This window comes from Lathamus discolor, chromosome Z (genome assembly GCF_037157495.1).
Source record: "Lathamus discolor isolate bLatDis1 chromosome Z, bLatDis1.hap1, whole genome shotgun sequence".
In the NCBI taxonomy this organism is placed as follows: Eukaryota; Metazoa; Chordata; class Aves; order Psittaciformes; family Psittacidae; genus Lathamus; species Lathamus discolor.
Window position 1 is genome coordinate 26,888,967 of NC_088909.1, and position 26,996 is coordinate 26,915,962.

The 26,996-nt window shown below is 44.5% G+C and overlaps 1 protein-coding gene across 3 annotated transcripts in view; it reads right to left on the reverse strand.

Moving 5' to 3' along the window:
- The window catches only part of LOC136004658 (ran-binding protein 10), a 77,292-nt gene that overhangs the window by 13,036 nt on the left and 37,260 nt on the right, over positions 1 to 26,996 (reverse strand). For 2 of the 3 annotated variants that reach the window (XM_065661334.1, XM_065661336.1), the window contains exons 4-10: positions 25,283 to 25,450; positions 20,401 to 20,466; positions 18,579 to 18,601; positions 12,950 to 13,134; positions 7,417 to 7,529; positions 2,763 to 2,871; positions 1,620 to 1,768 (exon numbers count right to left, since the gene is read on the reverse strand). In XM_065661334.1, the coding sequence (XP_065517406.1) occupies positions 1,620 to 1,768; positions 2,763 to 2,871; positions 7,417 to 7,529; positions 12,950 to 13,134; positions 18,579 to 18,601; positions 20,401 to 20,466; positions 25,283 to 25,450 (813 nt within the window). The remainder of the gene's footprint in view (positions 1 to 1,619; positions 1,769 to 2,762; positions 2,872 to 7,416; positions 7,530 to 12,949; positions 13,135 to 18,578; positions 18,602 to 20,400; positions 20,467 to 25,282; positions 25,451 to 26,996) is intronic. The other variant, XM_065661335.1, reaches the window with a different exon arrangement.

Consider the following 26,996-nt stretch of genomic DNA (forward strand, 5'->3'; position numbering starts at 1 on the left):
TATGTAAGAACAATCCTCTTAAAAATCACAAGCTTCAGGAGAACAGACATCACTGAAAGAAAAGTCAGGCTTGAAATCTCAACTGCTCTCCCCCTGCAACAGGTGTCTAACAAGCTGTGGAACTCACTGACACAGGACAAAAACCCTTAGCCATTACTGCAAGTTTTATACGGATTTAGATAGGACTAGCTAACCATACACGGGCTATTTAATACCAAGACAACTGTGAATCACTAGGGTCTCAAATAATTTGGAAAAACCTCATTATGTTTTTTCTGCCTTCATATATTCTTCCCTAGGCAAACCACTACTGAACACAGGATCTTGGCTAGATGATGGAACCTGGCATGGCTGTTCTTCCAGAAATGGTGATACATCCAAATTCATCAGCTGATCACACAGTTATAGCTAGGGAATTTATTTCTGTTTTTATCATGACAACACAGAGATTCAAACAAGGAGCAATTTTGTGCATTTTAATGACAAAGATGCAGCAGACTGTGCACAACAGTTCTGCTTAACCTTTGAAAATATGCACTGATGAAATGATCACTATTTTCAAAGCACAAGGTCTGACAGAGAGAACTGTGAAGGTGATGTCCCATGGATGGAGACACATACATATGAGTGCTGCCTTGTGCTGCAGATGTAGGCATTTTCTGGCTGAAAACAGGTATTACCAAGAGCTTTTATGGACTGATGGGATGATTCTGACTACCTAGTCAGAGAAACGTACCCAGAGTTCTTCACAACACAATACAGGAAAACAAAGATACTGGCTTAGGAAGGTGAGTGACAGCTTGGAGGCATTCAAGTACTTGTCTTCCTTTCCCTTCAGTGTTTGCCTGTGCACAGCAGTGGGAACACTGAAACAAAATACACTTATATGGCTGTGAGCAGCTCAAGGCTCAGGGAAGCAGCTCGGAATGTTTTCAGGGGCTCTGCAGGTCAGACTCTCCAGTCCACTCTATCTTCAAAGCCTTAGTCAATAATTACCTAAGGAACATATCTCGGGTGTCCTGGTTTATCTTATTCTTCCCACTTCAAATCATGAAGTTTAATTTCCCTAACTGCAAAGAGTTGATGCTCCAGAGACGGTCTTTGAAGGAACAGAACTGTTCCCTTCTCACATACTTAGAGCTTGCAAACCAAAGCCCATGGGGCAGGGAGATCCTCTCACGCAAGGCAACCCCCTAACCTTTCATTCAGTTGGCCAGAACTGAGCAGCATCTTCCGCTCAGTTCTTACCGAAAAGCAACTCTTTTGCAAACTCCAAGGTCCAGGAGCAGGCCTTGTTTTCAGACCTCCTCGTACAGCTCTGTCAGTGGAACACTGAGTCACTAGTGGCTGCACAAGAAGGCCACCTTCAAAAGCTTCTTTATTGTGAAAAAAAAAACCCTGCAGTGCAGACGGCTGTCAGAGGAAAATAACTAATGCAAAACTAATTCTTCAACGGTGTAGAGACACCTATGATCACAAATGTCCTCTCAGCTAGTTATCAGAAGGGAAGGGAGCATTCATTGAATAATACACAGAAAATAGCAGGGAAGGTGGACACATAACCATGTCCACCTTTGACATTTGCTTTTCTCACTATGAGACACAGAGAACACACTTACCGGTACTGTGAACATGTGAGTTGTTTGATCCATGTCTAGGACTTAAGCTGGGGGACCCGGGGTAACTGTCCTGGGATCTGGGGCTGCGGGCACTGAAACAACGGACTTCACTGTCTGTCCCATTCACCATCTCCACAAACTGCCGACACCTGGTTTCACAGGAGGGAAGAAGGAGAAGAAGCTGCATGACAGCCAGGATGCTCTGCACCAAGGCTTACTCAGTTACCAAGCGGAGAACTTCTGTAAACTGCATACAAGGTAAAATTCTTGGCTTCAAAAAGACATTTCAGACTCCTGGTACCCATATATTGCAAGTGCTCTGACAATGCTATAGGAAGAAGGAATTCAGAAACTTCAACTTTGAAGTTAATGAATGTTGAGACATTCCCAAAAAGCAAGCTTATTTCCACTGCAGTAAGAATAAACTGCTCCTTTACAGGATGCTTTCATCTCCAACACCTCTGCAGGTACTCCAAAATTCTACTGTGGGTTGTATTTTTTTCAGATAAAAGATACTAAATCTTCCAAACATCATAGTTTCCCCACTACCCCATCAGCCTGGAAATACTGGCAGCCAATGGAAAACAGAAAAGTAAGGGTAAAAAAACCACAATACTCCCAGAGATAGTGGGGACAGCTCCTCATTTAGCTATACTGGGAATTGTCCTTATTAAGTCTCAGAAGGCTGGGGACAGCCACTCTGTACAGCTGGAAGAACTGGGACACATAAGCTCTTTTTCCCTCTAAACTCTTCCCCAGACACTTTTTATATACCTCTGCCTTTCTAGGAACCTTCACAGTGACTGCCACACGCTCCAGTGTTGCAAGATCTCCACAAGACAAGTAAACACCATCTGTGAAGGAGCAGAAACTCCTTCACAGAACAAAAATTTCACCTACCTCTGCCTCATGAGGCAAAGCCATACCAGGTCTGAGCAGGAATAACAGGGCTACGTCTACATTGCTACAAGCACTGTGCAAAGGGCTGAACCTCCGTCCTCTCCCACCTGCTCCCAAAGGGATCTCAAACAATTTGAATTCAGACCAAGGTGTACAGCCAGACTGGATGGCTGGACAGCCTCTTTCTTCTCTCCTTCATCTACGCATTTCAGCATTAGGGAGTATAAAGCTATTCATACTTACTTTAACATGAAGAGCAGGTTGGGGTTATGTTCTAGGAGGCCAGGATAGAGCTGCTGGGTGGCTTCTATAGCCTCTCCCACTCTGCCTGCTAACACTAGCTTCTGTATTCCTGAAAGCAAAAGGAGACCCATTGACACACAGGACTGGCCAACGAGAATGGCCAGAGGAATTGTCTCACATATGCCACATGGCTCCCCACTACCACCTTGCATAACGCCTAGGGAAAACCGGGGACCGCATCTTGTTTATTATGGATGAGGGTGAGTAAAAGCCTGTGAAAATGAGGAAGGCTCTGTTAGTAGCTCAGAAACACCAAGAGTAGAAGGATCTGAAGGAGAAGTAAGCATGTGCTGGGGTGGGGTGCTCTGGGACTTTTGTCCTTTAGCCCCAGAGCTGTGTAGCCATGGAAAGGAAAGCAGGACATGCCAATTTCAGAGGTCATCACCAAGCACATAGAAAAGAAGGTCATCAGGAGTAGTCAGCATAGATTCACCAAGGGTAAGTCTTGCTTGACCAATTTGATAGCCTTCTATGATGGCGTGGCAGGATGGGTTGATGAAGGGAGAGCAGTGGATGTTATCTATGTCGACTTCAGCAAGGCTTTTAATACTGTCTCACATAACATCCTGGTAGGTAAGCTTAGGAAATACAGGTTAGATGAATGGACAGTGAGGTGTATCAAAAACTGGCTGAATGGCACAGCGCAGAGAGTCATGATCAGCGGAGTAGAATCCAGTTGGAGGCCTGTAGTCAGTGGTGTTCCCCAGGGATCAATACTGGGTCCAGTCTTATTCAACTTGTTTATCAACGACCTGGTTCAAGGGCTAGACTGTTGCCTCAGCAAGTTTGCTGATGATATGAAGCTAGGGGCAGTGGCTGAAAAACCTGAAGTCTGTGCTGCCATTCCGTGGGACCTTGATAGGCTGGAGAGAAACGCAATGAGGTTCAACAAGGGCAAGTACAGGGTCCTGCACCTGGGTAGGAAGAACTCTAAGCACCAGCATAGGCTGGGGCATGACCTACTAGAGAGCAGTTCAGCTCACAAGGACCTGGGAGTGTTGGTAAATGGTAAGTTGACTATGAGATGGCAGTGTGCCCTGAGCCAGAAGGGACAGGAATACACTGGGGTGCACTGGGAGGAGTGTGGCTAGAAGTCAAGGGAGGTGATCTTCCACTTCTACTCTGCTCTGGAGAGGCCACATCTGGAGAACTGTGTCCAGTCCTGGGATCCTTAGTATAAGAAAGACAAGGAGCTACTGGAGAGGGTCTAGGGGAGGGTCACAAGGATGATCAGGGGTCTGGAGCAACTCTCTCATGAGGAGAGATTGCAGGAGCTGGGCCTGTTTACTCTAGAGAAGAGGAGACTGAGAGGGGATCATTAATTATATCATCATCATCCATGCAAATCAATACCTCAAAGGTGGGTGCCAGGAGGATGGTGCCAGACTCTTTTCAGTGGTGCCCACTGAGAGGACAAGGAGAATAAACTAATACAGAAGTTTCACCTCAACATGAGGAAGAACAACTTCCTTTGAGGGTGGCAGAGCCCTGGAACAGGTTGCCCTGGGGGATGGTGGAGTCTCCCTCTCTGGAAACATTCAAAACCCTCCTGGTTCCTGTGTGACCTGCTCTAGGTGGCACTGCCTTGGCAGGGGGTTGGACTGGATGATCTCCAGAGATCCCTTTCAACCCTAATGATTCTGTGATTCTGTGAAGATCCCAGGTCACACCCATGTTACATCCTCTGGCTGGTTCACACTTGGAAGTGTTTGTATGGCTGAGCATCAGACCAGCAGAGTATTCTTAGGGGGCCTGTGGGCTCAAGCCACAGCCCAGTGCCGTTTCCCTCATATCCCTACCTCTAAGTAGAAGTAGTTATACCAACAAAACTGGGTTCCTGCAAGTCCCACTTCAAAGCACTAAAGTAACACCCGAGCTTGGTCTGCAATAAGGATGTGGCATCTGTAAGGCAGCTCCAAGAACCAGCTACTGGCTAGGCTAGAAACAGCTCAACAAGTTGTATGCTTCTAGGAGGTGCAAGGATAGAAGGCAGAAGCCATCTATGATCCTGGGCGTTCACGGCTCACATATATTCCTTTAGTGGGTCAGAAGACACAAGTGCAGGACTTGAGATCCCACCCCTGAACACTCAGCAAAGCTGCTGATCTACAGAGGTTCACATTTTGTTTTCTTCTAAGTGTCCTTAAAACTGCAAATTCATTGCACTTCCTTCTCTGTTTTTCCAGGACTCCTTACAAACAACAGAGAGAAGGTTTTGGATCACCTGTGAGGGGCTCTAATGACAGCAAGCCATGACTTTTGCAAGCCAGGAGCAGCTGAAAGCCCAGCCTGGAAATCCGTATTAGCAATCCTCAAGTAATAATGTACAATGACTGGTCTTGGCTCCCATGTCTCAGTGTTTATCTGCCTGCCATTGTAGCTGAAAGCTAAAACCAAAGAGGTGGCTCTCACACCAATGTGTGTTGCACTCGTTGACTCTCTGTTGTGTGTCTCACTGCTTTTAACAGCTGTCTTCTTTGCCTTGTTTGGCACCTCTCACAGATGTCATTGCTTTTTTATTTCCCCCTCTCTTTGTTTTCCCATCTCTGTATTCCTTACAACTTTTATTTGAGCCCCGGCTTCAGAGCTGCTTCATCTGCCTCATCACCTGTCTTCAGACAAACAAGACTACACAGTCTCGTATGCCTCCGGAAGGCTTTACCACCAACCTACACCAGCAGAACACTGAACTAAGAGTCGCACAGTGCATGACCTGGAAAAGCATAAAGCCCATGAGCACTACCAGCCAGCAGCTACAAGTTATTGTGGGTACTAAGCAGAGTTCCCAAATGAACCTAAATGCTTGCTAAGCGCATGTAATGTATGGAGAGTGAGCTGCAAAGGACATGATGCTCCCCATGCGTAACAGTCACATGAGGAATGGCTCACAAAGGGAAGGGAAACTATAGAGTGGGATGTAGCCTGTAGTCAACAGCCAGGAGAATGCAGAAAACACACCAATGTTCTGCTACTCTGCAAGCTGAGCCTGGAAATTGAAAAGCAAAAAAAAAAAAAAAAAAAAAAATGCAAACCAAACAGACAGCAGGAGAAAACCAAAAGCCTTAGTCTGCAGGAACCAAAAGCCCTTACAGCCTCCCCAGCTGAGATATAAGCCACTCTGGAGGAAACAGCAGTAACCAAACCAGACAGTGAATGCAAATCCTTCACCTAGTGCAAGCTAAACACACTGGCCACAAGTTTGCAAAATCTTCAATATGCAAAGAATTTACATGAAAACAAAATGTGCGAAGGGACTGGAAAGCTCATTACCTTTGGAAGCTGCAGTCAAAATAGACTGATGTGTCTGGATGCCTATAAGCAGGCTAATGAAACTAATAACCCAAAAAGCTAATAATCCAAACCCTAAAGGATCTTTGCTGCACAGTCATAGAATCATAGAATAGTTAGGGTTGGAAAAGACCTCAAGGTCATCTAGTTCCAACCCCCCTGCCATGGGCAGGAACACCTCACACTAAACCATGTCACCCAAGACTTCATCCAACCTGGCCTTGAATACCGCCAGGGATGGAGCACTCACAACCTCCTTGGGCAACCAATTCCAGTGCCTCACACCCTAACAGGAAAGAATTTCCTCCTTATATCCAATCTAAACTTCCCCTGTTTAAGTTTTAACCCCTTACCCCTTGTCCTGTCACTACAGTCCCTGATGAAGAGTCTACCCCAGCATCCCTGTAGGCCCCCTTCAGATACTGGAAGGCTGCTATGAGGTCCCCACGCAGCCTTCTCTTCTCCAGGCTGAACAGCCCCAACTTGCTCAGCCTGTCTTCATACGGGAGGTGCTCCAGTCCCCTGATCATCCTCGTGGCCCTCCTCTGGACTTGTTCCAACAGTTCCATGTCCTTTTTATGTTGAGGACACCAGAACTGCACACAATACTCCAGGTGAGGTCTCACAAGAGCAGAGTAGAGGGGCAGGACCACCTCTTTCAACCTGCTGGTCTCGCTCCTTTTGATGCAGCCCAGGATACGGTTGACTTTCTGGACTGCGAGCGCACACTGAAGCCAGCTCATGTTCATTTTCTCATCGACCAGCACCCCCAAGTCCTTCTCCATCACCTCAGTTCAGGTGAAGTCCAAGGTAACCGTTCTATTCTTCACTGATTTGACACTACCTCCAAGAAAGCACCTTAGATACTACCTTTAGCCTGATGTGTGAAACTGCTGGATGCAAAGCTGAGAGTCACCTCACAACTTCCAGGATTCAGCTATTCATTTTCAACAACACTGAGGAAAATTAACCAAGTTGATCAGAAATTTTGCACATTCAACACTGCCAGGCATGCAAGTCAGTGCTCACAGCAGACAGGCAAAGGAAAGAATAGGGCAGTTCTTCAGGCAAAGAGAGCAGAGGGTGGAAAGGACACAGTGATGATGGGAAAAGTGCTCCCAGCAATGGTCCCCAAGCTGTGCTGACCCACAGGCAGCAACGCTGAATCAGCAGTGTGCTCTGGACAGCTCTGTGTTGTCATGGAGTAACTTTTCTGCTTCCACAGCACTCCACTCCTCTGCAGGGTCCTCAAGGTAACACATAGCCAGCGTGCCACACTTTGGGAACAACTACCCAAGAGACTTACTTTGTCTATTCTTTATTGAGGTCTGTTCTTCCTGGATTGTGGTGTCTGTGATTCTGGCAAAGGCAGTTGCTGTTGAACAGTACCCATGATGAACCAAATACGATGATACCATACTAAAAAAACAGAAAAATACAAACAGATGAAGAGACATTGGTAAAACACTGGAGTGGTTTTCCAGGGTAATCCACTGGAGAAAAAAAATCAACACAACAGAAATTGCAATTGCAGTGACCAAACTCAGCTTGCTTAGGACATAATGAAGGTTCAGACAAGTGTAGATTTGCAAGACAAGCACCTGTTCCTCAGTAAACAGGAGGGAGGCTCTATATTCAACTTACAGGGGGCGGGGCAGAATAATAAAAAATTAGACTTCCAGTTCATACACGCTATTTATTTATTTCATGCCTGCTGTCCAGGGTCACTTAATAAGGGCTTAGTACTGCATCCAGTGACATACTATAGAGACATCACATCTGAACCTCAGAGAGGCTCATGGTTTTCAAGGAGATCTCAAAAATAAAAAGATTCTGGTCCTGAATTTCTTCCACCACTTATTTTGCCAGCAATCATATATCTGGTAGTTAAATTTCCTTATGAATTCTACACATTCACAGATACTTTATCTGCTGACTTACAACAAGCAGACCATCAGCACTGATTTTACAAATATTTTCACATTTTCAAGTTGTATTTTAAAATTTTTTGGGGGGGGATGGGGAGAAAGGAGGAGGCAGCATCACTGTAGAAAATAAACACAACAAACCATCTTTCTGAACAGACCATTTTTAAGGCACTTCTGCTTCCCAAGATACGGTGGCCAAGTGTTAATGCTCACCAGATTTTAACAAAACCTAAAAAGCCAGCACAGCCTTTCAAAGCTTCTAGTGATAAATATCAAAATAGGTTTCTCATGATGGAGCTGTTATTGATCTAAGTCACAGCTCAAAACTCATGTCCAACTTGGCTACTCTCAGTACAAGAAAGAAGTATTTTATGAGTCAGCAATCATGACAGGCATAACATTGTAAGCATTTGTCTATTTTTAAAACTGGCTTTAAAAGCAAGTGCTTCTGACCAGGGTTGGTCCAAGACATGCCCTTTGCCCTTGGCATAGCACAGGCAGGCAGACCTAAGTGCATCCCTCTTGCTGTCAAGCACAGCAGTCAGGTCCATCCTGACTCAGCCAGGATGAAACACTGAACACCATGATCCAGGTTGGCAGGAGCGGAGGGGAAAAGCCAACTCTTGCTCCAGTGTAATTCAGTAACCAGAGTCAGAGGCTGCAAAGATTTAAATGCTCTACAAAGCTGCTGTTTTTACCAGGAAAAGGAAAAAACACTCAAGTGCTGCAGGAAGCTGTACTACCAAACATTCTAAAACATCTAAAACTAAGCTTGACAGACCAGTGCTCTCACACACTGCAGATCCTTTTGTGTTCAGAGATGCAGGACACACTTTTTTCTGAACAAGTCACCTTCTGAGCATTAGGAACTATGAACTATTTTAATTTAAATATCAGTTAAACTCTTCCTTCTCTTTGGCTGCTTTCCAAAAGCAGATCTTGTCCTTCCAAAGCCTGACAAGGTATGTTGCAAAGAACGAAATGACCCTACTATGTCAACAGTTCAGTACATCAGAATGAAAGTGAATGTTAAAGTCAATGCCAGTTGTTACATCTCATCCATGCTGAATCAGACCAAACACCCTGTGGCCCAACACCTGGACTTCCTAACTGGCAAAAGCAAATGCCTAGGAAAAAATAAAGACATACACGAAATATACTTTTCCCTTCCAGCTCTCAATGATCAGTCAGATAGCTCCTATCCCAGTGGTAGAATCTCACTCCATGGTAGCTCTGATAGATTTTTCTTCATTTTTCTTCCAGAAAAGTGACTTCTTCAGTCACTTTTTGGATCCACGCTGTTTTCATGGTATCTTATGGCAGAGAGTCTGAAAAAAACCCTCCTTTATTCCTTCTCAATATGCCATCTGGTTATCTTCACTTAAAATCATAGAATCAACTAGGTTGGATCAAGTCCAACCTTTACCCCAGCACTGACAAGGACACCACTAAACCATGCTACTAAGGGCCTCCTCTGCATGGTTTGTGAACTTTTCTGGGGACAGTGACTCCACCACTGCCCTGAGCATCCTGTTCCAATGCCTCACCACCCTTCGGAGAAGAAACTGTTCCTATTATCCAGTCTAAACCCCCCTTGGTGCAGCTCGGGGCCATTTCCTCTTGCTCTATCCCTTGTTCTTTGGGAGAAGAGACCAGCCACATGCTGGCTACATCATCCTGCCAGGCAGTTGTAAGGAGCGATAAGGTCCTCCCTGAGCCGTCTCTTCTCCAGACTAAACGCCCCCCAGTTCCCTCAGCCGTTCCCCATCACACTCATGCTCCAGGCTCTTCCCCAGCTCTGTTGCCCTTCTCTGGACCCACTCCAACACCTCAATGTCTCTCCTGTAGTGAGGGGCCCAGAACTAAACACAGGATTCAAGGTGTGGCCTCACCAGTGCCCATTACAGGGGGATCATCACTGCCCTGGCCCTGCTGGCCACACTGGTGCTGATAGAGGCTAGGATGCTGTTGGTATTCTTGGCTGCCTAGGCTCAAGTTGGCTCATGTTCAGCGCTGTCACTCAGCACCCTCAAGCCCTTCTTCACCAGGCAGTTTTCAGCCACTCTTCCCCAAACCTGGAGTGTTGCATGGGGTTGTTGTGGCCCAAGTGAAGGAACTGGCACTTTGCCTTGTTGAACCTCATACCACTGGCCATAGCCCATTGACCCAGTCTGTCCAGATCTCTCTGCAGAGCCTTCCTACCCTGCAGCAGATCAACACTCCCACCCAACCTGGTGACCTTTGGAAACTTACTGAGGGGCACTTGATCCCTTTGTGCCTCCTCAGTAAGTCTGCAAATGACACCAGGTTAAAAAGATAAAGACATTAAACAGAACTGGCAACAGTACTGAGCCTTAAGGAACACCACTTGTGACTTGTCATCAACAATCTTTGGGCTCAGCTGTCCAGCCAGTTTTTTATCCAGTGAAGAGTACACCATCCAAGCCATGAGCTGCCAGTTTCTCCAGGAGAATGCTGCTGGAAACAGAGTCAAAGGTTTTAGTGAAGTCTAGGTAGACAACATCTACAGCCCTTCCCTCATCCACTAAGCAGGTCACCTTGCTATAGAGGGTCACATGATGTCCTTTAATTCTTGCAGTACAATTGTTCCTTCATCACCTTATAAAGGCTATTCAACACATTTATTTCACACTTCTGCCTTACCCCTCACAATCATATCCTTTGACGCTGTGTATTTGTTCCCTGTCTTACACCCTCCCATACCAGCCCACCCCATGTGCAAAGGCAGATCCTACTTTGGGTATTTTTTTCATGCTTTTCTCACTTTCATTACATACTTTTGGAGAGAAAAGAACCAAAACATCACATTAATGGTACACTACATATTCACACAGTGACAGAATTATCTTTTGGCCTCTGTATTTCCCCTGACAAATCCTTGCATTACTTATTTTTCCCTGCTTTTTACAAAAAAAAAAGAAAAAAAAAAAGAAAGGGAGCTGACATTTCTGTGTAATGATTCATCATAACCCAAAGATCTCATTCCTTCCTGGAGAGTCCCTTCTTCCCATCCATCTCTTAACACCCTCAACACCACAGACACTACCGGCATGCATCCAAGTCTCTTTAGTCTCGTCATCCCAAAGTAACAATCCCTTGCCCAATCATTCCCTTTTGTCTGTTAAACAACTCATAATCAACATTGGACATTAGCCTCTGGCTGCATAGTCGCCCCTTAGTTTGCAGCAAGGGAACTTCTCAAAAGCCTTTTGGACTTCCAAGATGAAGACAGCAGCCCAACAACCATATCAATGTGTCTGCAGGCTCCTTTTTGCAAAACCCACATCCTATTTCTCCATATGCCCAACGCATCTACACTTCAGTAGTGCTTTTACATGTTTGTCCAAGCCAGACATCAAGGTTCTCTCAGCCCATTTGTGCCTGACTCTCTTCTGAAACCCTTCATGAAACATGGCATCATGCACACCATCCTTCCCATCTCATGACCCTACGCAGTTTGGAGAGAAACTCTGCTCCACAGCCACAAGTACACCTGTTTTCTCCTTGAGTCTCTTTAGGACTCTAGGCAAATACCTGATCCCACAGACTTTCTTCACTCACCTACTTCTTCCAGTGCTTCTTTGACAGACACTTCAATCCCAGACACAGGCTCTGCAAAGTCCCTCACAAAGAAGCATTCCAGTATGACAACCTACCTGATTTCTGGACACACAGGCAAAGAATTCAACTGCATATGGCCTTATCCTCCACAAGGTCTCTTTTTATACTGCAGTCTTCCTATAGGCCCTACAAAAATTTCTGGCAGGCCTTCTGCTCCTTATTTTTGTAAGGAAAGACATCATTATTATTATTTTCAATAGGTTCTGCTAGTTGTTTTTCAAAGATTTTGCTGGCTGCCCTGAATTATCGGCAAATAACTAAATACAAGTCTAACAGAAAACAAGAACGATCACATGGATGCCATCATCACTGCATCTAAGTCTCCTGGATGACAGTGACCAGTTATCAGCTGTTTAGGGAAAAGAATATAATAAAAAGGTGAAACATAGAACTCTCTGTAATCAGAGACAGAACCAACAGCCACAGACCTGGGGGTTTAAAATACTACCATGGAACTGGTCTCCATGAATTACTGTGAATACTTAGATACTGTGTATCTAAAAATCTACCTATACCTAAACTTCCACTACTTCTTGCAGCAGCAAGTCCCACAGTTTCAGTGAATAAAAAAAAAAAAGTTTTTAAGTGAGAAGATGCTTTTTCTCAAATTCTTGTGGTTTGAGAAATAGTGAATAATCACTTTCTAGTCGTGCCCTTCATGGTCTGAACGACTGACAACAGACAACTACAGTCCACCTTCCTCAATTACCTATTTCCAAGCTGTGGAGCTTTAGTCAGTTGGGTCTTTCTTCAGACAGAAGATATTCTTGACTTCTGACAACTCTTGTTAATTGTTCTCACCAAGTTTCACTCACTCCTTTTTGCCATTGGAAATGCATTCAATATTCATACATTTACAAAGTGCCGTAACTGTGTCTTAAGTTGGGTTTGGAAGCCTCTGGTTTAGGCTATTTCTTGCTCTTTCATTTCTCAATTCAGCTGACTTACATACTGGCTTTTCTCCTATGTTAAGAGTTTTTTATGGTGTCCTTTCTACCCCCTTCCCCCTGTGATCACCTCAAAGTGTATCTTCTCCCATTCCCACAAGCTTTCATGCAGTCTTTAGCTGAAAACTTCTCCCATATCTTTTACATTTGAAACTGCAGCAATCTACATAGGAAAGACTATCAAGCAACAAAACAGAGGGTAAAACAACTTGAGCAAAATGCACTGCCTGGCAATTTTGCCATAAGAATGCATAAATTAGCATTATAAAGTATTTACAGCCTAACAGAAAGGAGGAAGCTGAACAACAAAACAGTGACTTACTTCTGCAGCATGGCTTGCCACTCGCCTAGTCTGTCTCCTATGGGAAACCGCTTAATGGTGCTCTGAATCTTCGCTTGCCACTCCCTCATGTAGTCCTCAATGTCGAACACAAATGGCTGCTGCCCAAAGTTGGCATCAACTATCTCTCCTGGAGTCTGGAGACCCACTGTAGGGTAGAGATTTGACTGGGAAGGAAGAAAAAAAAACACCTCTATCAAACCCAGCCTTCTGTTCCAGTTACACGGTTTGGTAAGATAGAAATGCTGCTCTTTACATTGAACAATGTACTGGAGTGGGGAGGGGCAACAGCCCTTTAGGGACCCCTCAAGGAACCACACAACTTACTGTGCAGCTATTGAAAACTATTGCATAAAACTATAGAGCCATGGGTTCAATCTCGCAGCAGTCAGTGACTGAAGCCATGGCTGCTGCCCATGGCCAGTCCACTTCCTGGCTTATTTTTCTACGCAATTTCTACCAAAATTCATGAGCCAGAAGCTAATAAGATTAACACCAAGAAGAATAAAAATGGAAGGTGCATTATGTCAATCAACAGATCCATGTGTTCTTTTTTTTTTTACAGATTTCTCTTATTTCTTGGCAGCTGTTCTCTGAATATTTTACATCTCGAATGACAAGGGAATGGCTGGTAATGGAGCTCTGAAGTTAAGTCTTTGATGGCCCCAAGACTGCAAGTCATTCGCACAAGAAACTCCATTGCTGACAGATGAATTTCACTTTAAGAACAAGCCTATGGATCCAAATGGAAGCTTTCACTCACCACCAGAATATGGAGAAAAGAAAAAATTACCGCTGTGAATAGACCTCTAAAATTCAGCCAGTAATTCTGCTTCCAAGGATGATCTAATTGAGAATAGGTAGTCAAAGTCTATCCAGAAGTTCTCTGAATTTAAGAATAAGTTTCTGAATACAAATTGAATCCCTGAGCCACTTAAACGTGGGGAAAAGAGAAATGGCATCAGAAAGGCTGTAGGGAGGGGTGCCTGGTTCTCATACTCTGGACCACATTTTCTAAGAGCATGTTCCATTCACTGTGATGTTACTTTCTGCAGCACAAATTACTTTTTCGTTTGCAACACAGACTTCATCAATCCTCTGCTTCAGAGCATCTGCTATAGCTTGCAGGGTTCAGGGAAAAATTTCTCCCATGCTGCACACTCACTGATGTTGGGTTTCCTCACTTTGCTCTGACACGCTGGTTATCGATCCAGCCAGAAAACAGACACTGGGCAAGGTACGTGGATGTCCGCAGTGGAATTAAGAGTCTGGAAGGTGCCTGGTTCTTGCTCGTGGTGAAACACATGTCAGACATTAGATCAGCAGAAGGGCAGACCTCTCCCTCTAGGTCAAATCAGCGAGATCTACTACTGCAGGATAAGCGGCCATCCTAAATAAAGCCTAAGTTCTCTCCTCTTCTATAGTAAGGGGCATGGGTTTCCCTGCAGTTATCTGGAACATTTATTCAACTCGTTTTTCATTATTGCAGGGACCTGAGACACTGGCAATGTCACTGACTGCCCCTTGAAACCTTGCTGTGGATTTTACTTTATACTAATGTATTAATGAAGCAGAACTCAGCAGAATCCTAATGCCATTGCCAAAAATGGAGCCAGCATGTTTTGGGAAGCAATTACTTCTCTCTGCTTTCGCTGGCATGGCTACATCTGCAGTATCATACCTGGTTCTCCACCTTCATATCCACATCCCCAGGACAAGAAAAATGCACAAATGGGGCCCAGCGGGGTTCTGCTATGAGGGTAAGAGGGTTGGAGTGCACAGCACATAAGAAGAGGCTGAGGGAATTACTCTGGAGAAGACAAAAGGGAAAATCTAACTGCAAGTCTTTCACTCCAAAAGGGATGTGATAAAAAGATATAGACAGATTCTTCTCAAGAGCGTTCAGTGAATGGACAATGGGCACAAGCTGCAGCCAGGGAAATTTTGATGGGACATAAGAAAGAAATTTTTCCTTGTAAGGATGATTAAGGACTGGAACAGGTTTCCAAAGAGACTGAAGCACTTCTGTCCTCTGAGATTTTAAAAACTCAGCTGGATAAATAAGATCCTGACCAACCTCCTCTACCTTTGAAATGATTGAATCTCAAAAAAAAAAAAAACCAAAGGAAAAAACATGAATCTATAAATAGAGGCTGGAAATGAAGATGACCACATCATTGCTGACTCAGCACACCTCTTCCTTTCCTATTCTTACACCAAGGAAGTGGCTGGGTTAGAGGTGTGCAAAGAAAATAACAGTATGGCACAGGAAGGGCTACGAGAGGAAAATGCCATGTTTAAAGTCAGTCTCTCCTCTTTCAAACCTTGCTGACAAGGAAATATCTGTAACGAGGGATCAGATCTTTTCCGCAGTCCATAATGTCAACTTCTTTATTAGCTTTTCAGTATTATGAAACCAAGGACATCCAAAGCCAGGAATCAAACACCCATAATACCTGGAAGTTAGAAGTAAAAATCCTCAAGTTACAACATATCACATATTTTTCAGCCACTCTGGGGTGTGTTCATCTTTGAGGGGAAGCTGCCCACCCCGAACTGCTCTCAAATCACCTCCAAGTTAAAATTCTATTTTTCACATGTGAGACATGTCCTCTCTGGTTGGCATCTGTTGGAAACTACACATATCTTCACCACCCTGCCAGATGCAGGGAGACATCACCCCAGAGCCCACTAACCAGGCAGATGCTTCTCCTGCCAAGCTCTTTAGACCTTCCCTGTAACATCTGGACCACCTGTTGCCTCTGACCTTGGTAAACTGCTCACAGCTTCCTAGTTCATTTTGACTTGGTTTTTAACCCCCTTGTCCCTTTGCACCCCTGCAATCCCACCCTGGGCTCTTCCACATCCTGCTTTTCCATATTTCAACAAACAGCCAGGCAGGATGAACCTTATATGGGCGTGTGTAAATAAGACAGTTGGGCCCCAGGATTGACTTAAACTGGTAAAAAAGGGGAAAAATCCCTCTGTCTGATATTCCCTTCTATTTGCAAGCAGTTATTTTTCCATTAATTTCAGCCTATGCTAATGCCACAGAGTATTTCCATAGAAACACAAAGACTCTTTAGAGGGAACTGATAAAAGCTGAAGCAAATACATTTCACTGTGACTTATCACAACAAAATGTGGCTTTCAGCTGAAAGTATCCATTCCAACTTTCTAATATTGTGAATACTGTGAAATATTGTCTTCATCGTTTGCCTTGAAAAGAGGAATTTTGCAATAAGCACTTCAAGGAAACAATTTCTACACTGGTATAATTTTTTGAAGGGTCAAATTAATTCTTTGTGTAATCTCATGAACATGTCAACCTTAAGTTATTTAAGCTTAAAAGGAGTAAAATTGATGGGCTCAACTAGCCAAGCTTCTCACTGATGTGTGCTACCAGTCAGCTTCATCACACTAGCTGGAATGTAAGAAAAAACCTTCCTCCTGCACCTCCTTCCTGGGGGATTTCAGGAATTAGCTATGGAACAGAGCCAGAGCCAAAACTGTATGTCAAGCTGCTTCAAAGCAGAGAACCTCAAGTTCATTCAGGTGGGGCTGCTGCTTCTGTTCCTGCTTCCAGTTCAATTTTTAGACTGTGGCTTTAGCAGGTGAAGAACACGGATTACATTGCATAACTTTCATAAAAAGGATATTTTCTCTTCTTTACCTTACACACGTACATTGTGTTCGAGGCTGGGTGAAAAATACTTGCGAGTTACACCAGCTTTCAACTGCCTGCTACCTCAAGACTTCTACAGTCTCTGACAATAGTCATTATATTTAAACCAAAAGACTGTCTTGGGTTTGGTATTCCCTTCTTCAGGAAAGGGCAGCAACCTGAACTGGTTGGAAGAACAACAAAGAAGCCATGTAGCACCAACAGAGCAAAAAGGGCCAGAAAAGGACATGGAATAGAGAGGTGCCTGCAAGGGTGAGGCAAGAAGGCAGGAATTCAAGGGAATGATATTGGAAAAGGGTAGCAGGACTCAAAGAAGTCATGTGCAGCCAACACAGCAGCTGGGTTGTTTAGCACATGAAGAGGAATGTTCAAAACCCACACTGGGGCAGAAGTCTGCTGCTCTTGCTCACATTCACAGTCAGGAGGTGAAATGACCCACTCAAGTGTCTCTAACCTTCTTTTTTAAAGAGAAATTATCTCAGAGAGAATAATTCTCAATAGCAGGAGGCCTATAGGGCCACTGTTCTCCTTCCTGGCCAAGAGTAACAGTTATGGATGAGCTGCTGCTGTAAAAGGCAGAAGGAGATTTCAACAGAAAATAGCTCAGCAAACGGGCTGGTAAAAGGCAGAGAGATACTCTTCAATCATTAGAGACCCTGTCACAAGGCATTTGAATAGCTGATCTCCAAAATGATCTGATCAGGTCTTCTTCCAGTTTACCAGCATCTACTCTGCACAGGACACACAGAGAGGCATGAGACCCTGTAAGGATGATACGGTGAGATCAAGAAACAGCAGTATGGGGGATGCCCTGGGCTCAGTGAGCCTGGGCACCAAGCTGTATTGACAGCTGATGTGAAAAGGCAAATTAAATAACTAGAACGTCTCTCAGCACAGACACTGGCTGGGATATGGAAGAGATCGGTAAAGCGGGAAATCCCATTGCGAAGACGAACAGGGAATGCTAGGCATTATTTCTCACAACACAAAAGTTAGAGGAACAAAATACATTTTTTGGCAGGAGCTGCCAAGCAGGGAAGAACAAACGTTCTTCCACACAGTGCAGAAGTCAGCCAAGCAAATAAGCACTTTTGAGGCCTAAGTTATGGAAACTAAGGAATTCCTCAGAGGAAATTCACTTGGGGTTATGAATTACAAAGACAGGAGTGCAACCTCAGGGACAGGAAGTTCTTTGTGTGAGGGGAAGTGGGTGCAGTGGATGTATTGGTGTATGCCTGACCTCGTTTTATCTTGTCTTCCTAAACATCTGCTCCTTGTTCAGAACACTTGAGCCCGAAAAAGAGCAACCATGGTTTTGCTCATGACCCACTGCGAAAATCGTGCTTTTCTGCATTCTGACTAGATGCTATTGCCTGGTGCAACTCAGCTGCTGTCACTGCACTCAAGAGTAGCTTGATACTAGATGGTGAGTCAGAGGCGTAACTATCAGCCCCACATGGATGCCAAATACATTCCTCCAGTGACTCCATGAGCTGGTTACTCATCATGGGAGAAGGCTTGTCAAAAACCTGTGTGACGAGCATGCATGCTACAGCCAGCCTGCTGATGGGACATATGAGAGGCTACTCAATGGCTTTGCACATACACTGCCCACAGTTGAATCTGCATTGGGAAGACGTTGACCTGTAACGAAGTTTGAATTCTAGCTTTAATTCCAGAAGGATCCCTCACCAGATCTAGAGGATACCTAACCCTCTAAACGTGATGAGGGATGAGAGAAGGCATGTGAATAGTCCACAAATCCAGGCACAGGATTACAAAGTCATAGGAAAAGAAGCATCCAAATCATTCAGTAATGCTTTACCATTTCTTTAACAAGACATCAAACACAATCACACACACACACTCTTCCCCCTCCCTTCTGTTTGCATCTGTAGTTAAAATACTGAAAAGAGGTGTACTTACAGGGAGGTCTGTAAAGGCTATACCTGTAGGGGGAAAAATATTAAAATTAAAAAGACAAAGCATTTTCTCCCTGCTAGGCTACATCCTTAACATGCTACAAAACATTGCTGCGTTTTAGTAACTCTCAGCTCTGACCCTGCTCTTCACAAAGAGTAGTAACTTCCCTCCCCAGACTCCTCCTCTGCAAGGTTTTGCATCTGGAGAAAGGTTCAGCGAAAAGCCTAAATGTTTCCGACATCTGCCCCAAAAATTTGATTTTCTAAAAGGCAGCTCCTCTTTTTTTTGCTTGTCCCTCTTCACTCCCTTCTTACTATGAAGGAACGTCTTCAAGACTCACTTTGGCTGTACAGAGTTTTACTGTAACACTGATTTGATTCAGGCTATAACTAGTTCTTACTAGCCAAAGAGGCAGAAATGAACATTCAAAACTGCATTACTGTTGGGGAACAGACTTGCAACAGGACCCACAAGCACCTGAGAAATAGTGTGTCAAGAACAGCTCCACTCTAAACTACACTGCTACAGTTCCAAATAGAAGAAACGGAAATGAAGTGTATAGTTTCCCTTTTCATTTACATTTAGCATGCCAGAAAAGAGATGCTGAGACAAAGGCACTGCCTAGGATGGCTGACAGAGCTGTGGCCAAAGACAACGCCCAGCTACTATCAGGCTATCCCTGGACACAGCTCCACAATGCTCTGCATCTACAAGGCCAGGAGGTCAAGGGAGGAGATTCTGACCCTCTACTGTGCTCTGGGAAGACTCTCCCCTGCAGTCCTGCGTCCAGCTCTGGGGCAGCAACACAAAAGGGATGTGGAGCTGCTGGAGAGCGTCCAGAGGAGGACACAGAAATGCTGTGAGGGCTGGAGCAGCTCTGCTCTGGAGACAGGCCGAGAGAGCTGGGCTGGTTCAGCCTGGAGAAGAGAAGGCTCCAGGGAGACCTTAGAGCAGCTCCCACTGCCTAAAAGGGCTACAAGAAAGCTGGGGAGGGGCTTTGGACAAGGACCTGTAGGGACAGGACAACAGGGAATGGCTTTAACCTGACAGAGGGGAGACTGAGATGAGATCTTAGGCAGAAGTTCTTCCCTGTGAGGGTGCTGAGGCCCTGGCACAGGTTGCCCACAGAAGCTGTGGCTGCTCCATCTCTGGCAGTGTTCAAGGCCAGGTTGGACGAGGCCTGGAGCAACCTGGTCTAGTGGAAGATGTCCCTGCCCATGGCAGGGGGCTGGAACTGGATGAGCTTTAAGGTCCCTTCCAACCCAAACTACTCTGTGATTCCATGAAATATTTACTATTTGATACAGCACAGATTGAAAATGAAATTATCAGAAAAAAAGCCCATGAATATTTTACTAAATAAATAGCCAACATGGTTTCATTAACATGATGGCAGCTTGGACCTTGTCCCAGTGAAACCTACTCTGTTATTCTATAAAGTTATTACATCGCCTTTAAATTAAAGCATTCGTATGTTTTGCACTCTGTTACATAACTAAGTCAAACGAAAGTTTAAAGCCATTCCCATTTATCCTGCCACTACCTGTCCTTGAATAAAGTGCCTCTCCAGACTTCTTGTCAGCCCCCTTTAGGTACTGGTCTCCCTCCTCTCATCTATTTCTCTCTCTTTCCCTCCTAATTCACCCTCACCCCACTTCTAGCCACAACACATCATGTTTTTTACTGCCATGACTCTGCTCAGAACTTGTTGAAAGCATTTTATCAGCAGCCAGAAGACACTCAGGGCATATTCCAGAACAGGGAATTAAGACTATGTATGATGTCAAATAGTTTTTGTGGGATGTCTCCGGAGTTCAATACTTAGCTTCAACAAGAACATCCAGAATTTGGTAGCCAAGAAAACAGTTCTTATACCATGCTCCTGATGGATCTGATTAAATAGAAAAATATGGAGACAATGGAAAATCATAGTTAAGCAATGGAAGAAACTGTAAGGAAAACAAAAGGGGGGATATCTAATTAACATACGAAAAGGAGAGGGTTGAAAAGGTGAAGAGAGAAATGGTGAAGAGAGAGTAACATCTTTAGGGAAAGATAAAGCTACTGCAATCGTGCTAAAAGTGACAAATTCAAATGCCCAGAGGCATGGACCTGGAACCCTGCTGTCAAGCTAACTGGCACCACAAAGGGGTTGACTGTCTTATGAATATTTCTGGTATCTGTAGCAGTACTACACAATGACCTCATTCCTTAGGAGGAGACATAGCTTCAGGGGCTTTATGTCAGGGAACATCAAAAAAAAAGCACATTCATCTCTTTCCAGGTAAACCCAGAAATGAGTTTCTCAAGTTAGCATTAAGTATCACAAAACGTTCAAGATCTTCAAGGATATGTTTCCACCAGTGCAGAAAGCATTCAGACTTTCAAATAAACCATTGTTCCTGCCTCCATCTGCTCTTGGTTCCTCTGCTGACACCTGCCTCACCTCCTCTCTTAAGTCTATCTGTTCTGTGCCTGTAAGCTGTGTAAGAGACTGATTTGTGGCCCATGGGACTCCTCTCCTCAACATTCACTGGGGAGCACTTATCTTGAACGCTGTGTTTCTTTATCAGTGGCACCACTGGCACTTAACAACAGCCTTCCTGGCTGAGGTTTTCTTTTTGGTAAAAAGAGAGTAAAATGTTGCAGCAGCTTTTGTTGGGTCTGCCCACCAATGAGTCTGCTACTCCCTTGTACTTCCTTGTAATTCCATCACTCTGTCTCCTCTAACCACATCATCTCTCCTCTCTGAGTACAAACACTACGCCACTACAGCTCAAAGAGAAGTTGGTACATCAATGAGCCAGTTGTGAACTCTCAGGAGAGTCTCCTACCTATAATCTTCTCATACAGCTCAAGTCTTGTACCATACATCTGAAAGCCAAAGAGAAGGAAGACTCCTTGTGCTGTTCTCTAAGCATAGCGTAACTTAAGTTCTCTAAGCATAGTGTAACTTAATTCCCTTACTTTCCTGTTTCTTCCCACTGACATTGCCCACTGCTGGGGTAGGCTGCTCACCAAGGGTTCATTCAATGGAACATTAGAAAACACACCTTTTCACCCCAAAAGTCTATCTTTGAAGAAAAAGTAGCACTAAAAATGAAGAAAGAAAGACCAGGTAACTTCACTTCTGTAAAGATCTCCAAATGTTTATAGATCATTGTTTTGTTTGGGACAAAAAAAAAAATCCAGGTCCAGGACATCAGGCAAAGAATTTGAGTATGGTAATGACACTGAACCATGCTCTGTGCTTGGCTTCATATACCCAGAGACCCAGGTATAGGACAGCCTTGGGAAACAGAACAGAGGATGGAGCAAGGGACAATTTCTAGAACACCCTTTCTACTACTCTGCACACTCTAGGTCACTAAAAAGAAATTAAATTTCAAACAAACAAATCTGTATTCATTAAACAGAAGACCTGGCCTCTTCCTGACTGTTATGCTTTCACCGCAGTCAAAAGCAACAGCACTGTCAGGTTGAAAAATGGTGAAGCTGGAAAACCACCCCCTCCAAAAAAGGAAACAGCAAGCATGAGCCACTGCACTACTTTTGAGTAAACACACACTAAACATCTAGGACAGCAACTAAAAGGAGAGATTTTGTGAAATCTTATTAACTATTTCAGTGTCTTAGTCACTGTTGTATGGGGGAACTTTTCTCATTCCTAAGCAACAGTTCCTGCTCAACACCATCAGCGGTTGCTTTCACACCTCTGCTTGTCCTCCCAGTTCTTGACTGGTAAGGGCAACATCCACAGATTATAAATTAAATTTAGAACAATCCAGGTAATAGAAATCTGGGCAATTAACTAATACTTACAGACTAGAAATGACTCCTAGTGTCTTCCCCAGTGACTGATTGCACCAGGTAGTAAACCACACCTTAGCCTTGGCCATATTGACTACCATCAGTGGTCCACCTTGGCCTCTAATTGGGAGACTTGGAGACACACCATACATAATTCCATTGTCTCCTTTGAGAACTCATGCAGAACTAGTCTCGAGGAGAAAAGACAACGTAAAAAGAATCGCGCCCCACCTATCCCACCCAAGGAGACCTTTCACTGTGCTTTTTGCAACCGGATTTGCCTATCTCACATTGGCCTTTTTAGTCATCAGCGCGCTTGTAGTAAGCGTGGGTAAAGCCCTTCCCACATCTTCATTCGCGAAGTCAAGCTATGATGATGAGGAGTAAACCGCAAGTCTTCACCAGGAGGCCCCAAGCATCACACATGGTCTGCCTGATAAACAGTTATAATTTCAAAAAAGAAGCCAGATCAAACACACAAGTCTCAGAAACTCCCCATTGGGATCCTGATTGAGGCTCCATTTATAGAATTAAAACATTAAAAACAAGTCTCAAAGTATGCTCAAAGAATGGAAACCTCCTAACCCATTACAAAGCAGCAGGACTAGTTGCTGAATGCAGGGTCACAAACTTGAGAACACTTCTCAGAAGGCATGTGCCTCATTTCCAGCTAACCATCAAACAAATGGGGGGGTACAAAATTAGAGGAAAACTGAAAACAACTCTGCCCAAAAAGTTCTTTCTGCAGGAGCACCAGACCTCCCTGCATCTGCCTCAAAGGAAGGATTCATCTTGAGATTTGAGGGTGCAAAGCCTACATCTCAGATCCGTATCTCTGATATACCTCTAGCATAGTGTGCTGTCTTCAAAGAATCACACACTGGCTGAGGATGGAAGCATCATCATCTGGTCCAACTCCTTTGCCCAAGCAAGGCCACCCACAGCTGGTTGCCCAGGACCATGTCAGATGACTTCTGGAAACCTTCACGGAGACTTTATGACTCCTCTGGGCAACATATGCCAATGCTCAGTCACCCTCACAGTTAAAGTGTCTCCTGATGTTCAGAGGAAGATTCCTGTGTTTCAGTTTTTGCCCATGGCCTCTCATCCTGGCATTGGGCACCACTGAGTAGAGCCTGGCTCTGTCTGCTTTGCATCCTTCCTTCAGGTATCTACACATATTGATGAGATTCCCCTGAGCCTTCTCAGCTGAACAGCCACAGCTCTCTCAGCCTTTCCCCTCCTTGGACAGATCATAGAATAACAAGAGTGGTTTGAGTTGGAAGGGACCTTAAGGCTCATCCAGTTAAAACTCACTTCCATGGGCAGAGACACCTTCCAATAGACCAGGGTGCTCCAAGCCCCATCCAACCTGGCCTTGAACACTGCCAGAGATGGAGCAGCCACAGCTTCTCTGGGCAACCTATGCCAGGGCCTCACCACCCCCACAGGAAGGAACTTCTGCCTAAACTCTCATCTCCATCTCCCCTCTGTCAGGTTAAAGCCATTCCCTGTTGTCCTGTCCCTACAGGCCCTTGTCCAAAGCCCTTCTCCAGCTTTCTTGTAGCCCTTTTAGGCAGTGGGAGCTGCTCTAAGGTCTCCCTGGAGCCTTCTCTTCTCCAGGCTGAACAAGCCCAGCTCTTCTCAGCCTGGCTCCGGAGCAGAGCTGCTCCAGCCCTCACAGCATTTCTGTGTCCTCCTCTGGACGCTCTCCAGCAGCTCCACATCCTTTTTGTGTTGTTGCCCCAGAGCTGGATGCAGGACTGCAGGGGAGAGTCTTCCCAGAGTGCAGTAGAGGGGCAGAATCCCCTCCCAGTCCCAGATGCTCCAGTACTTTCATCATCTTGGCAGGCCTTTGCTGGACTCTCTCCAGCATGTCCATCTCTCTCCAATACCAGGGTGCCCAGCACTTTTTCCAAGAGCTCACCAGAAATTACACACCCTCCACCAAACTCCAATCCCACTCCTTCCTTCAGCCCAGCCAGTAACTCAAAACAACTTTTGCTCTGTTCTATGCCCTAAGTGTGGTATTTTCCTACCAGTTACTTCATCTTGAATTCAACAAAGTAGAACTGACACAGCAATGAGAAGCAAAGGAAAGGAGTGCTTGTCCCTGCCTAACCAAAGGAATTTCAGCACAAAAAGCAAGATGAACTTATCAAAACATACTGCATGTCTTATGTGACAAAAAAAAAAAAAAAAAAAAAAAAGACAAGAATTTGTCTGGGATGGAGGATACATCATCCAAGTGAAAGATATTTTAAGTGAAAATGGCCACCAGTTTTTATTTCAGGCAAATCAGATATGACAGATGCTAGGAAAACATCTGTAAGAGATTCCTTTGGGCAAAGTTTTGAAGTCCTTAACTTTAGGGGAAATACTGAAACAACTGTGGAATGAACCAAATCGTAGGTCAGTGCTTAAAGTAAGACTTTTTAAGCTGGATTAATGTCTAGCTTTGGGAATGCTGGGACAGATGTGTTAAGGCTCACAGATGGACAAGTCCCTCTTAAAAATGAAAAGACAGTGATACAGTGGCTTTGTAGGTATTTGAATAATACACTAACTAAACTTACCACTTCTTTATTTCCCTGTTGCCCAGCCATTTGCCATCTGATCCAACCTCCCCCAGCTGTGCAATAGCAGAGGAAAGGAGCAGAAGCTGGGGATGCAATTCTAACTTACTTCAACAGATGGAGCAGCACAAAAACCCTTTCACATGCTGAAATTTCTGTCTTGCAGCCAATTTACAACTCCTGACTGCTGCCCAGAGCTGTTTTTCTCTCCTATTCCATAAATGTGGGACAAGTATTGCAACACACGCCAAGTATTAGAGTAACCAGCAGCAAGAGCAGGGCAGAAGCATCCCTCTCCTGAGAACACCTTTTTTTATTTACCTAAGCTGTGGCCATTTTTTGTGTAGAAGCAGGTGTTGTTGATGAGGTTGACACAGCAGCCAATCACATCTCCAGTGGTGAACGTAGGGCCATAGGGCTGTCCTGTCCCAGAAGAGCAGAAGGAGTGCCCATCATCCCCATGGTACCCGTAGGAATGTTTATCCCATCCTGCACAAGACAAGACAAAAGAGCCAGTCAGCAGTGAAGCCATCTCAGCTGAGCAACACAGCAGTGATAGCTTCAGGACACAATTTTCTGGGAGGAAATTCAAAATTTTTAATCCTACTCCTGATTCATCCCAATATTAACTTTCATATACCAGTACCTGAAAAGTCATAAATCATAATACATCAATCAGGTTTCAACCTCATTTGTCCCTTATCACAAATAGTTATAGGGACACTGCAAAAAGTAATTTTGACAAAGATTATTTTTTTTTTAAACTATTTCTGTTTTATCTTGCCTGCAGTGAAATAAGCTTCTCACTGTAAAACACCTGTGTTTCCCACTAACACCATCTTCCAGCAGAAGCATTTAACAAAATAATTCTCAGCCAAGTGCAGCATTGTCTGCTCACAGGAATAACCCAATGGCCAGAGGCACCTTTTGCATTCTCATATTTACATTTCCCTTCCAAAAGCTGATAAGGATTTCTGTGTTCCCCTTGGGTGGTGACATTTCCCATTCTGTGGACATCGTACAGCACAACCCTCAGCTGTCAATTTTAAAAGTGGTCAATTCTAACGTAAATACATTTTATTTCTTCTGCCAGTAACACTGTGCCATGGTTATAGCTGGGGTCAGGGACAGCATTCTGCCCACATGCCCTTTTTCCACACCTCACAGTAATTCCGCCGTGCCAGGCTCCTGGTTTTGTTCTGATCTACCGCAGCTCTCTTGTAGATTCTTTTGTGAATTTCCTACATGTAGAAATGCCAGATATAACTGGTAACTACTGCAAAGAAGAGAGATTAATCCATCTTTTAAAAGTGGAAGTGTTCTTCAGGCAACACACTGGTCTTCTCTTTCCAGGACTCTCATCTCCCTCCAGCAGAGGAGAATGCTCCCACAGCTGCGGCCAGAGAGTGATTCAGTGAAACTCAACTGAATTTACTAACTATGCCTGTGCCAACTTCAGGTGCCACTACTGCTCAAGATGGCTTATCCCTGACTCTCTTAGGAGACCATATAGGTAGAGACTCCTATGTAGCAGGAGACTATGGCAGGTGAGGAGTCATAAGAGCACAGAACGGTTTGGGTTGGAAGGGCCCTTAAAGCTCATCTAGTTCCACCCCCTTGCCATGAGCATGGACACCATAGAGTTCTGAGGAACTGTCTTATCAGAGAGTTTAAAGAAAGCACAACACACTGTCATTAAAAGACTTCCAAAAAGAATCAGGACCTTTCCGGCTCTTTATAGTGTTCCTATGAACTACACAATCAAAACCACATGGCACAGGGACATGCTTCTATCAAAAAGCCTAAGATAGACACAACATTAATAACAACCACCTGTGTTTAAAACAGATAGGTCTGGGTCCTTAGTCAGACCGTGCCAACTGAAGTGGAAGCAAAACAAAATGCTTTGAGAGTGCACAGACCACGTAAAACCTGAGGGTAGTGCAGAATCTGTTCATCTGGAGCAATGGTCTTGGCAAAAGGACTAGATAGAAAATGCAAAGAGCAGGCGAGGAGAGGGGCTAAAAAGTAGAAA